General features: G+C 48.2%; 1 protein-coding gene across 2 annotated transcripts in view; it reads left to right on the plus strand.

The window, feature by feature from the left end:
• LOC144138567 (multidrug resistance protein mrp-7-like) overlaps positions 1-14162 on the plus strand; it is a 108342-nt gene that overhangs the window by 76670 nt on the left and 17510 nt on the right. For both annotated transcript variants that reach the window (XM_077670914.1, XM_077670915.1), the window contains exons 17-19: positions 340-524; positions 2742-2817; positions 12440-12647. In XM_077670914.1, the coding sequence (XP_077527040.1) occupies positions 340-524; positions 2742-2817; positions 12440-12647 (469 nt within the window). The remainder of the gene's footprint in view (positions 1-339; positions 525-2741; positions 2818-12439; positions 12648-14162) is intronic.

Below are 14162 nucleotides of genomic sequence, written 5' to 3' on the forward strand. Positions count from 1 at the left end.
GTCTGCCATAAAAATGTTGGTGTTTACGCCGTTGCTGAATGTAATTTAACCTGGACACGTTCATTTTGGTCTGTCTGAAGACACGTAGAACACTAAAACGTTTATTACACCATTAAAATGAGCAACATTCTTGACATGGGCAGCATTCGTAACATGACGTGAGAACAACTTTTCATCCGAACTTTCTTTGCCATTTAGATGTGTACTTTTACGCCGTCATCTCACTGTGTTCTTTTCTTGGTCGCGTACGTTTCTTTTCAGTATCAGTGTTATGTAGATCTGGGCAAAGATGTAGTACCTCCTGCGAATAAACGTTTTGTCGTGTTTGCCTTATTGCAGACTCGCATCGTCGTCTCCAACCAAGGAATATTTTTGGCACGCATGGACAAGTTGTTGCTTTTGTGGGAAAAAAGTGCGATACCGTTCGATTCCTTCTACGAATTGACAGCCGACTCCAGGGCCCCGAAAACCCTGCTGCTCGGTAGCAAGCCACAATCATCAGCGGCGAAAAATCGTGAAAGCGGGTAAATATAGAGATAACGCTGTTTTTACAAATCACTGCTAAAGGATTACCTCCTGCAGAAACAATCTTGGCAAAGCTGGAGCTGATAAAAACAGTACACGCCCCATCTTATTTAACTCCTTTTTGAAAGTGGACAAAGGCCAACGGAGCAAACTGGCGAAAATCAAAAAAAGCCTGACGTTGTCTTAGGCCCTTATAAAGAGTAGGAAAAATAAATTTAGTTGCGCGAAAAGTTTGTTCACATTAGGATTCACGGCAATGGGAGGGCTCTGAAAAATTTGGGGAAGGGGGATGGGCTGGCATCTTGAGGATGCTGTAATAGGATGTACATTGCAAGTAAAATGTTCTCCTCAACGTCGTGTACTTTATAACAATTTATATAGAACATATTGTTCATTAAAACCCAAATTATTAAATTGTTCATTGTTCATTAAATAGATCATAAACGAAAGCAACTTATATAAAATCACGTGGTAACCATTCTTGCGCGAATACATTTCCAAAGCGTGACGCGAGGCCTAGCTTCACAATCAAAGAAAAATAATCAGATAATCGTGAGAGTATGTCAGCCCATTGGTTTTTTCTTGAGAATCCTCAAAAAAAAATTTCCGTAATGACATCCGTCGAAATTCAATCAATACAACAAATTTGAAAGTGTGAGACCGTATCAATGTACTGGTGTGACTTGAAACAGCAAGAATGTAGCTACAGCCTTGCTAGTACTTAAAGTGATAAAAGGCCTCAATCCCGTAAAGGAGATGAGCGCGCAGTCATGCACCGTAAATAGCATCCACGAAAATTAAAGGCGTGGCTCTGCCGTGCCTTCTTTACCGGCTATGTGTCACCCGGTGCCACCGGAGCGCATGAAGTATTTGAAACAATTGAACAAGTGTCTGGGGCTGCTGAGCTTTTGTAAAGTTAAAAAAGGTAACATAAATTATACGAACAATTTCCAAAATATATACCTACGAATAGTTTGGATGAGCAATCTTCGAATTGCAATAGCCGGCAATCACGCATGCGTAGGAATGCCGTTACAATCAGAAACTCGAATCGAAATGAACTTGCGCTTTCCATTTTCTTAAGCTGAATCTTCTTTTAATTCACTTATGGAGACCGTACCGTCAGAAAAAGAACCGTGCATAAAAGCAGACTTTACATACTGGGTTTCACAAAACGATGATGATGATAAGCGAAAGCACATCGAGCGCATCAAGAAACCAGGGCAAGAATCAAACCCGGGTTTCTCGCGTCAGGAAGCCCATGTCTACCCCATTTCGACATTCAGTCATGGTCGAAGCAGTTTAGACTTAGAACTTTGAATCAGTTTGGAATTTGACTCAGCTTCGCTTTTTAACCATGTTCCTCCTAAGAACGGAGCTTAGATTTATTAGTATTTCCCCATATACATTCTGTGGCACATTACGTGCTAGCCTCGGTAGCATTTCGGCTGGCGTACCCGCAAATTTTCCCGCCAGTTTTTCGCGGGGCTACCATGGTTGCCAGACCAGGACTGCCCTCTCTTGATTAGCTGGCATCATCCATAAAGGCCGCGGATCTGTCAGCCCGCTCTGGTTACAAACCCCTGCGCGCTCGCCGCGCGGGCTAGGGCTTGAGCCCGGGTTTTTTTTCGCTTGGTCCCCATGGTGGCCAGACCAGGACTGCCCTCCCCTTTACGGACTGCCTTTACGGGCCCCATACGTTTGTAGTAGCTCCCGTGGGGACGAAGCGAAAAAAAAAACCCACGGCACGAGTGAGCAGGGGTTTGTAACCAGAACGGGCTTACAGATCCGCGGCCTTTACGGACCCCATACGTTTGTAGCACCTCACGTTTGGACGAAGCAAAAAAATAAACCCGGGCTCAAGCCCGAGCCCGCGCGGCGAGCGCGCAGGGGTTTGTAACCAGAGCGGGCTGACAGATCCGCGGCCTTTATGGATGATGCCAGCTAATCAAGAGAGGGCAGTCCTGGTCTGGCAACCATGGTAGCCCCGCGAAAAACTGGCGGGAAAATTTGCGGGTACGCCAGCCGAAATGCTACCTACATGACGTCTTGTGTTTAGCATTGCGACCCTTTATTTCTGTAGCTAACACCCGTAAATGGCGCTGTCAGTATAATTGCATGATAAGTTTTTCCCTGGACGCTTTTTTAGCCTAACTAGCAACATATACGTTGTCACTGAGAGTAACACTGTTCTTCAATGAATATGTTTCCCCCAGATACGCCTCTTATGATGTGGATGAAGGTATGACAGTCGGAAAGCTTACCAATGATGAAGTTCGAGACATAAACTTGGTAAGTGACAGCGCTTGCTACAATAGTCCTTTCTTGTTTCCACTTTATTCAGCATCCCCATTTTCGTGTTATACAGGCCGCATATTTCTCATCAAATCTCCATACTTGACACGCACTATATTCTCCATAAGCACAGCACCAATGTGTACTTCGGTTCATAGTGACAGACGTGCTACAGATGTTATACTTCTCAGTTGTCTTCCCGGCTATTTGAGATTCTAAAAGAAAACCTTTGGCCATGGTAAGGCTTTCACAACTGAAACATGAAGGACTCGGACGAAACGACGCCCAGACCCTTATTTCAGCCTTTAAAGGCTCAAAGCATTCAAGAGAATGTAGTTGCAACCACCTCGTAGTCTGCCCGGCAGCCCCCACCCCCCCTCGCTTTCTCCTCTAAATGGCACATAACATTCCTTCGTCGTTCTGTGAGGCACCTGTCACAATTTGAGAGGCTCTGTCTTTTCTGGTCATCATTGCCCTACCGGGCTCACCATGCATTGTTATTGGTACAGAAGCACTTCAAGCAGTTAAGCCACTTCGCTTGTTAAAGGGACACTGAAGTGATATGTAAACCTTGCGGGATTACTAGCGCAAATTGTAGTCCGGAGTCCCCAGGCCATGTTTCGACCACTCTAGGCGCGTTTACACGATTTTATTTAGTAGAAAAACTAATTCGAAAATGCTGTCCTCCTCTCTTTACGCTCGCCCATTTTCTGTGGCGTTTTCGTGTGACGTCAGGAGGGGATGAGCTGGCAATTGGCTGCGCGCTACTGCACGGGTCCCCGCCTTCAGACAGAGTCAGTCGGTCCAGCGTTTCGTCCGCCGGCCGCCGGCGGGTCGTCGCAATCAAGGAGGTTAAAAAAAATTGCTTGGTCGCAATTCGTTCGCTTAGTTGAAACGAAGCCAGGACACGTTTGTGAATGGAAGAATGTGCCTTTCTTTACTTTCTTTGTTTGTACACTGTATCTAGCTCCAAGTCAAGGCCGCTTCACACAAGCGCTGCACAAGCGCACATGCGACGCTTCGCTGACTGGTATGCCAGTAGGAAAATATAAGGCCTCTTTACTGATATTGTTGCGAGGATGATGTGGTGAAACCTCATGGTTGCCGCCTGAGAGACCGTGGGACTATGTGCCTGCGCCATACCGGCTATGCGCCTAGCGCTGAGAGGGAACGAAGAGGAAGACGAGGATTGGTCTATCGCTCGTATCGCGGCCACCTTGCTTGATTGGTGACTCTTTCCACTCGGACTGGTTTTCCTGTAAATACCTGCTAATACACCAGTATTCCTTGCCCCTTCCTCGTAACATCTTGTGGTGGAGGTTGCGGTCCGATCCCTATCAGTAAAATTCACCCGACACGGAGCTGCGTAGCGGTCGCCACATCGGTCTACAGACCATGTCATCGACTCAAGCACCGGCTGGCACGGCACCGGTCGTCATCGTGTCCCCTCCAAGAGAACCCGGTACGTTCAATGGAACAGATAGCCTTGACGTTGAAGACTGGCTCCGCCGGTATGAGCGAGTTAGTTCTCACAATCGCTGGGACGACACTTTGATGCTGGCGAACGTCTCCTATTCTTTGAGGGGCGCAGCAGAGACTTGGTTCGATACCAATGAGGCCACGGTAACAAGCTGGGACGACTTCAAGCAGAAGCTCCGCGCAATTTTTGGCCAGCTTGAAGCTAACCGCCTTGCTGCCAAAAACAAGTTGGCCTCCCGTGCGCAAACGTCTACTGAATCGTATGTTGCGTACATTCAGGACGTTCTCGCCCTGTATCAAAAGGCCGACAACCAGATGTCTGAAGACGACAAAGTAGCGAATGTGTTGAAGGGCATCGCCGACGACGCTTTCCATCTGCTTGTCTGCAAGGACTGCACGAGTGTCGACGCAATAATTAAAGAGTGCCGTCGCTTCGAGCAGGCAAAAAGTCGCCGCATCGCGCCGCAGTACGCCCGCCTCCCCAACACTGCCGCGACTTCGTCGTGTGAGGACCTTTCCCCACGCCCTGCTTCGGCGGCTGAGGTTAGCCCTACCCAAACTCCAAGTATAACTCAGGTCGTGCGTCGGGAGCTGGAGGCAATGGCCCCGGCACTTTCCACCCAAGCGCCTGATAGCGGCATGCATATGCTGTCCCTTATTCAGGCCGTCGTGCGCCAAGAAATTGCGACCATGGGCATTCCTACCACCTGCGCCGCAAATTGCCGCAATGTCCACCCCAACTCCGCCTTCGTCGAACCGCGGGCTGATTTCGGCTTTCCTCGCTCTCGGACAAGAAACCTCGCTGAATGGCGCACAGCGGACGATAGGCCCATTTGCTTTAACTGACGTCGGGTCGGTCATGTGCCCGTTACTGCCGGTCCCGCTGGTTTTCGTCGCGCCTACAGCCCCCTGTTGATTCTTCTCTCGTCGACGCCAGACCTCGCCGCTTCATGAATCCCGAATCGTCGCCGTATGCCGAAACTTCCGTCCACGCTTCCCGATTCAGCCGTTCTCCGTCTCCGCAGCGCCACCAGTCCCGCTCGCCGCAGCCTCGCCGTTTCCAGTCACCGGTTCCGGGCGGACGCACCTCCTCGGAAAACTGAGAAATGCAGCTCCCGGAGGCGACGCTGCATTTTCGACCCCTGACCGAAATCCTCTTCTTACGATACCGGCTCAACATAGCTTACTTGAAGTACAGGTAGATGGTGTGCCCGTCAAGGCCCTCATTGACACTGGTGCGCAAATTTGTATTATGAGTGCTGCCCTTCGTCGTCGTCTTCGTAAAGTACTGACCCCGGCCCCTTCTTGTGCTGTGCGTGTTGCTGACGGAGGTACGCCTTCGGTTGCCGGAGTATGTGCTGCCCGTGTCAACATCGCTGACCAACAAACTGTTGTTCTATTCACAGTGTTGGACCAATGCCCATATGACCTTATTCTTGGTCTTGATCTCCTTTCCGCCCACTCTGCCCTAATTGACTGTTCCGAAGTTCTACTCCATCTTGAGCTACCCTGTTCCGACGCCGCGATTGACGAAATTCAGCAGAAGCCACGGTGCGTATCCGCGGACCACACCCGGTTACCACCGCATTCTGCTGCTTATGTCCCATTGACACCGAGCCCTCCGGTTGCAGACGGCGCATACGAGGTTTCGCCCATTGTTGAGGTGTTCCTCACGCGGAATGTGGCGCTGCCTCACACCCTGGTCACTATAATTGACAACCACGTTGAGCTACCGTTCATCAACTTCGGCTCCTCTGCGCAGCTCCTACCGGAGGGCATGTCTCTCGCAACGATTTCCCTTCTCGAAGACTACCACGTTGCCGCCCTGACCATCGATGATAACCTTCATCATTCGAACGACGAATCACGAACTCCAAAACCCGACCACCATTACGCTGCGATGATTTCCACCGACTTACCACCCGCACACGCCGGTGAGCTCCTCAATCTCCTATACTCTTACCGAGACATTTTTGACCTTGACAACCGTCCACTCGGTAAGGCAACCGCTGTGAAACATCGCATCAACACCGGCGATGCCAGCCCCATTCACCGAAGGCCTTACCGCGTGTCCCACACTGAACGTAAAATCATCCAGGAGGAAGTGGACACCATGCTCCGCAGAGATATAGTAGAACCTTCTTCGAGTCCTTGGGCTTCTCCCGTCGTCTTAGTAAAGAAGAAAGATGGCAGCTGGCGTTTTTGTGTCGATTACCGCCACTTAAACAAGATTACCAAGAAAGACGTGTATCCTCTGCCCCGTATAGATGATGCCCTTGATTGCCTCCATGGTGCAAAATACTTCTCCTCCATCGACCTCCGATCCGGATACTGGCAGATTGCGATTGACGACCTTGACCGAGAGAAGACAGCCTTTGTAACACCAGATGGCCTCTATCAATTCAAAGTCATGCCGTTCGGCCTCTGCAATGCGCCCGCCACATTCGAACGCATGATGGACTCCCTATTACATGGCTTAAAGTGGTCCACATGCCTTTGTTACCTAGATGATGTCGTCGTATTTTCCCCCGATTTCGACACTCACCTTCACCGACTTGCCGACGTACTTGACGTGTTCCGACGGGCGGGTCTTCAGTTAAACTCGAAGAAATGTCGGTTTGCGCACCGCGAAATAACCATTCTTGGCCACCTTGTTGACGCCAAAGGAGTCAGACCTGATCCTGAGAAAGTTCGCGCCGTCCAGCACTTTCCCAAGCCGCAGTCGACTAAAGATGTTCGCAGCTTTGTCGGCCTGTGCTCATACTTTCGCCGCTTTATAGCGGACTTCGCCACTATCGCCCGTCCCCTCACCGAGCTTCTCCGAAAAAACGCGACTTTTTCTTGGGGCCCCGATCAAGCAGAAGCATTCTCAACCTTGGTTTCTCTGCTTACAGCATCCCCTATATTGGGGCATTTTGACCCATCCGCACAAACGGAGGTCCGGACAGACGCCAGTGGCCACGGCATAGGTGCCGTTCTAGCACAAAATCAACATGGTCGCGAGCGCGTTATTGCCTATGCGAGTCGTCTCCTGTCCACATCCGAGCAAAATTACTCGATCACCGAGCGCGAGTGTCTCGCCTTGGTGTGGGCAGTTGCCCAATTTCGCGCCTACCTCTATGGCCGACCTTTCTCTGTTGTAACGGACCACCATGCACTGTGCTGGCTTTCCTCGTTGAAGGATCCGACAGGACGTCTGGGCCGCTGGGCTTTAAGCCTTCAAGAATACACCTTCTCCGTCGAGTACAAGTCTGGCCGTCTACACCAAGATGCCGACTGTCTCTCCCGCCTCCCCGTCGACCCACCTGATACGTGCACGTTTGATTCCGACGCGTGTGTCATGGCCTTATCTGATTTCCTGCACATAGGGCAGGAGCAACGCCGCGACCCTTCATTGCGACGCATAATTGAACAGATTGAGTCTGCAAATTCCGACCCGTCGCTTCACGCCTTCTTACTCCAGGATGGCGTGCTGTACCGCCGGAACTTTCGCTCTGATGGTCCCGCCTTGCTCCTTGCTGTTCCCGAGCACATGCAGTTGTCGGTACTACAGCAGCTCCATGACGTTCCCACAGCTGGTCACCTTGGTTTAACCCGCACCTATGACCGCACACGCCGGCGCTTCTACTGGCCTGGTCTGTACAAGTCAGTGCGCCGCTACATCCAAGCATGTGACTCCTGTCAACGGCGCAAGACCCCGCCTGTGCCGCCAGCCGGGCTGCTACAACCGATAGACGTCCCCAATGAACCGTTCCATCGGGTTGGCGTCGACTTACTAGGTCATTTTCCGGAATCTACCTCGGGCAACAAATGGGTTGCGGTTGCAACGGATTACACCACGCGTTTCGCCATTACCCGTGCCCTTCCGACAAGCTGTGCGACTGACGTTGCAGATTTTCTACTCCGTGACGTCATTCTCCAGCATGGCGCCCCTCGACAGCTTCTTACCGACCGAGGTCGGTACTTTCTGTCTCGAGTTGTCAGCGACATTCTTCGTTCCTGCTCTACCGCCAACAAGATTTCGACCGCCTACCATCCTCAAACAAATGGTCTTACGGAACGTCTTAACCGAACACTCACGGACATGCTTTCGATGTACGTGTCAGCTGACCATCGAGACTGGGACAATGCCTTACCTTATGTAACATTTGCCTACAACTCTTCCCGGCATGACACGACTGGATTCTCACCGTTTTATCTTCTTTACGGACGTGAGCCGACATTACCGATGGACACATTGCTTCCTTCTTGCCCGGTTGCTACGGAATATGCTAATGAAGCAATCACACGGGCACATCTCGCACGCGAAGTGGCTCGTGCAAAACTCTCAGCGTCCCAAACGTCGCAAAAGATCCGGTATGATCGCAGCCACAGGAGTATTAGCTATTCCCCTGGAGCACTCGTTTTGTTGTGGTCACCCAATCGTCGTTTGGGCCTGTCTCAGAAACTTCTGTGGTGCTACAACGGTCCGTACCGTGTTTTGCGCCAGGTAACAGATGTGACCTACGAGATTTCGCCAGTACTTCCAACGGGTTCACCAAGTGGCCGTCAATCAGACATCGTCCATGTGACACGACTCAAGCCCTACCACGCCCCCACACCTCTTCCTGCTACCTAGCACCGGGACGGTGCTTCTCGTCCAGGGGGTTGTGTTGCGAGGATGATGTGGTGAAACCTCATGGTTGCCGCCTGAGAGACCGTGGGACTATGTGCCTGCGCCATACCGGCTATGCGCCTAGCGCTGAGAGGGAACTAAGAGGAAGACGAGGATTGGTCTCTCGCTCGTATCGCGGCCACCTTGCTGGACTGGTGACTCTTTCCACTCGGACTGGTTTTCCTGTAAATACCTGCTAATACACCAGTATTCCTTGCGCCTTCCTCGTAACAATATTTTTACCGTACAGCGTAAAACTAGGGCGCGGGAAGCACTTTTTTGCGCTGGGCGAACAAGCACAGCGGTCAGGAGCACGACTACGCAACTGCGAACGCTTTTCCGTCTACGAAATGCAATTGCTAGACGTGAGCTACTGTGGAAACTCGGGCGACGCTTACTGCACGAGCGCAGTACAACAAATAGTCACCTAAGCTGCTTGAAATGCCAAAACTAAATAAAAGTGTAAACCGGTTGTACAATATATACCCTATATTAGCAAGGCCTTCGTACCCCGCTTCGTGGCTCAGTAGTGTGGGGTGCTGGGAATGTGGCCGCGGGTGTTTTGCAAGTCACGAGTTCGAATCCCCGCGGGTACGTGCTTTTTTGTTTGTAAGTTAACTTTTTTGTTTTCCGCCGATGTTTTCTATATTGAGTTCACCTTTTTTTGGCCGCGACGTTCATGGCTACACGAACTAGTTCACAAAACGCGCGCAGGCTGGCACTGGCGCGCTAGCGAGTTCTCGTTGGCGTGCTGTTGCCATAAGCACCGACTGCTTGCAGGCAGTGGGCACAGGCCAGAATGAACAGACCCTTGGCCTGGTGCGAACACGCTTTTTACGATACAGGCATGAGGGAGGCAAGCTCCAAATATGGGGGAAAAGCGCATGACATTTGGGCGTCTGCGGGTACGCGGAGGGCGTTCATGCACGGCGTAGGTCTCGGCTAGTGAATGCTACGACTACAAGCCGTCCTGGGAGGCTTATCTTGTGCATTTTACAGCCGACAACATGGCAGAAGCGCGGTACGATGATTACTGAGATATTGAGAATGCCCATCCAACAACGCAATTGGTTATGTTTTACAGAACCGAAACCGAAACTTGTTTGATTGCGAACCTTGGGCATCGTCCAATCACGGCGCCCCTCCTCCCAACGTCACAGCCTTAGTTGGTGCGGCCGCCGCAAACCGCGCATGGTAGTTTTTCTTCTTTCGCGCTTTGTAAAATATTTACCGATTTGTCAACCGGATAAACGATGAAAAATGTGCTAATTTGAGCCAGTCTACGCAGTGCAAGCAAAAACGGGAGCTTGACAAATTCACTTCAGTGTCCTTTAACTCGTGGGCGTATGTTGTTCAGGAAAATTCGCCACCTTGCCACAAATTCATCACTCTATCCAAGCGGAACGGCTTCCGCACGATCTTCTTCAACCTCTTTTCAAGGCATGCTTACCAGCGTGTTTATAGCACCCTCAGTTTTGTAGATGTCCTAGACGAAACCACTGTGCTACTCACAAGAAAACAACACTGGCGACCCCACTCACGTGTCCTCATTCCCCCGTGTGGTGCAACCCTGCCCCTATGCTTTACCCGTGCGGATAAGGTTGGCTTCGGAAGACTCGGTTAGAGGAGGGCTTTGCTGAGTCCATAACCCGCAATTGGCTTCAGTTTCTATGTCATTTTATGCGTGCTGGTCGCCATGCATGTCAATGTAGCAATGCAGAAATCAACCCACACTACCTACCTTATTGTCGCCCTATCTTACCCGGTCTCTGAAAAATGCGGGTCTTTACGGTGACGCACTCCCACATCGTAGACTCATCCTCCCACGTTTCGTGAAAACAAGGGCCCTATTATCGTTGGCGGTTTTTTTTTTCATTCGAGAAGCCAACTTTCTGATATTCACCGCATCACATTTCCTCATAATTGCCGAAATACAACCCTCGCACTCTGTGAGAAAAATTTTTTAAAATGTGGTCTCAATTCCGCATATTTGTTATCATATTACTAGGTTTTCCCCCTCTCACTTTTCTGGTTAACGTGGATGTAATAAATCTGCAAATCATGGAAGGAAATATGCAGGATTCCATTCTGACCTCTTGTTAATACAATACTATGGCAGAATTCAAAGCTTTGGTCAGTGTATTGGGGACGTGCGACTAAACAAAACTTTCTAAACCGCATTTCCTAATTTTCTAATTCGTGGTAGAGGGTGATAACCAGCTTCATGTCTCATACCTTCTTCTGGCTAAACGATGTGTTTTGTCGTTGCTATACATCCTTTCCAAGCATCCTGAAGAAACAAAAGCATTCATCTGTTCACTCATGAGCGCTGAAAAACGGCTTTACGAACATACGCAGATAATATAAAGAACTGTTCGGTATGCAATCAGTACAATTCAATATGAGTTTGTTTTTCAGATTTCTCTAGACGAATTACTCGGTAAAAAACTGCTAGTGACAACTTGACTGAGTCCCAGGAACCGATACTTGGTGTGGCATACAGAATTTACATGAAGTACATATCTAGGTTTAGATTAATGCACAAAGAAAATAAGGTGCTAGGATACAAAACATGTTTGCAAGGTCGAAAATATGAATCGCAAATTTTACAATAGGCGCAGAAGAATATTGATAAAAGACAAGCACAGTGAACTTCTACATAATGGTAATCAGCAACACCTGTTACAACGATACGAACGACGAAAGACACAAAAGAGTTTAACATATATTTGACACAGACAATACAGTATAACAGAATATTTTACACGGTAGGGGAAAACATTAGCAATAAATTGATAAATTGAACCGTAAAAATAAGCGTTACATTTATGTAATAAAAAGCCAATAAAAATGTCAACTAATTAAAATTTTCACTTTCGTTAAAATCTAGTTCACGCGTATTGTTCCTAATTTTTCTCCGAGCCGAACTATTCGGCGAAGGCGAAATTGAAACCTACTGACTGGTGCTGTACTACGTATGTAAAGTGGATCACTGCACCATGTTTCAAGATCATGACTTTCTAAGTGCTGAAAGTGTGGAAAAAGAAAGCTATCATTTGGACGATGCTTTAGCTAGCGAAACTATTTGACGTAACTATAGCTAAACTGTTCTCGTAATTATCACATGCCACTCGGTTCCTTATAGCACAAAAACATCTGTGTAACAATAGAGGGTAGCAATAAATATCAGGTGCTTCTGTCTGGCACGAATCGCGGTCTATACGTCTTTTGAATTGTTAAACATTTGCGATAATTACTATTTTCGATCATTACTTTCGATCCGATCATTTCAGAAAGTACTAACAGCACCATGTCAGGATACTAGTACTGATGAGGTACGGTCGTGCTATCGGAGGCACGGCCGTGCTTTGAGGCTGTGTTAGCAGAAGTCTTCAAGTGTGGGCATGTGTGTCTGTCAGTTCGGCCCAGTGTCTCCTGGAACGTAATAAAATGCAACTGATTTCCTGCACGTGCGTCGCGCTCCAGGGAACCGTGGAACTACTTCGGTCTCTGGCAACCTTGTGCGGCCCGTGCCTTCCTCTGGCCATACTCTGCCTGACCGCCCGGGCGGCTACCATTGGTTTCTTTCTCTACTGCATCAAGCTGTGGACTGACACTACTGCCTTCTCAGACAACGACGGACAAACCGCGGCAGACTGGATTGTAATTCTGGGGATTTTGTGCCTTTGTGACCGTAAGTATTCACCTACTAACACTTGCTGCATTAGAAGTTCTACGAGCCAAACAAGATACTAGCAAAAATATGTTGCTCACAGTTACACCTTTGGGACCTGCTTCCGTTTTATTGTTCAACAAAGTAGAAGTATGCCACATACATAAACATATGTCACTAGGTCTGCAATCTGCATTGAAGAATAAACACTAGCAGGGCTTAGACCATGCGAAACTTATCATTTGACCAACTCATTACGCAGCCAACTTTTAGTATTTAATTAAGGTGAGACGAAACTACGAATGAGGAACTCCGTCCACACGCACTAACGGGAAAAATTAATAAGCGCAGAGAACGCTGAAATGAGAAGTGATAGCTGCTACACCCCAGCAAAAAATTCAGCAGCATAAGGGTTGAAGAAGTCTTCTTTAAGCGTTACTGAAATAAAATGAATGAGAGTTTTAAATAACACTTTTTACGCATGATATAGCGTGGGCTGAGCTCGTAATGTAATTGTAAATGTAAATTTGTCATGGCAAAATAACCAATAAGGAAGAGTAAAGGTGACGTTCGAGGGCAGAGGCTGGATTAAAGGTATGCAGGCAAATAATGGTTGGAAAATACAGGAGAGACACTCAGTGTAGGAAGACCTACAGTTCACTCGTAGAAACAATTGGTTTCAGTTTCAGTTTTAGTTTCTGTTTATTATTCGTAACAAAGTATACAATGTGTAAAAAATATTATACAGAAAGGGGTCCCAGAGTTTTGCACTGTAATGGGACCCCTTGTAATTTAACGAGTAGAAGAAAATAAAAAAAAACTTATCAGCAGTAGCGAAAGCTATGAACAGTGTTATTCTGAGAACGCAGTAAATTAGTACAACAAAAACTATACAAGAAAAATAACAGAGAAAGTCACAGTAAAATACTGTATACAATAGTTAGCGGTAAACTCACATTTAATATACATAAACACGGCAAAACACTGGGAATACGGTAAGAAAGCATTTCAACACAAAACATACTGCATACACCGATGTAAATGAATGCCTAGGACTTTCACTTGAACTATAGCCGTCCTGTTTAAACAGAGAATGTACTTCGCTTGAAGCAACACGTTATGAATTACAAAGCTTAAAAGGGATTAAGTCAAATACATCAAACAAAAATAGACGCTTTCCCACCTTATCAAAGTGGGTATCCAGCGAAGCTGTTGTAAACCACTACACATACTGATGGGGAAGGGTATGAAATGTTCCTCGTCGTCTCGGCTGGCTGGTCGCTTGCGCTCGCCTTCTCTGAAGGCAAATTCCGGGTCCTTCCAAGCCTGTCGCATGCTTTCGGCCTCGAATGACGTCAACCCCCTTTTCAAGAGCAGCTGCAAAGCTAATCTTTACCAGGAACAGAAGGGGGAGTGGATTCCTATTGCTCACATGGCCCTTATTATCAATACTTCGGTTTAGATGCTTGTGTTGCGCTTTTTTACAGGAATACAGTGCTCAATGCTGCACGCCTGATATAGCCTGGCGCATGCCCT

The sequence above is a fragment of the Haemaphysalis longicornis genome, unplaced genomic scaffold (assembly GCF_048455015.1).
Source record: "Haemaphysalis longicornis isolate Haplotype H1 unplaced genomic scaffold, Haemaphysalis longicornis Haplotype H1 scaffold_5, whole genome shotgun sequence".
Taxonomy (NCBI): domain Eukaryota; kingdom Metazoa; phylum Arthropoda; class Arachnida; order Ixodida; family Ixodidae; genus Haemaphysalis; species Haemaphysalis longicornis.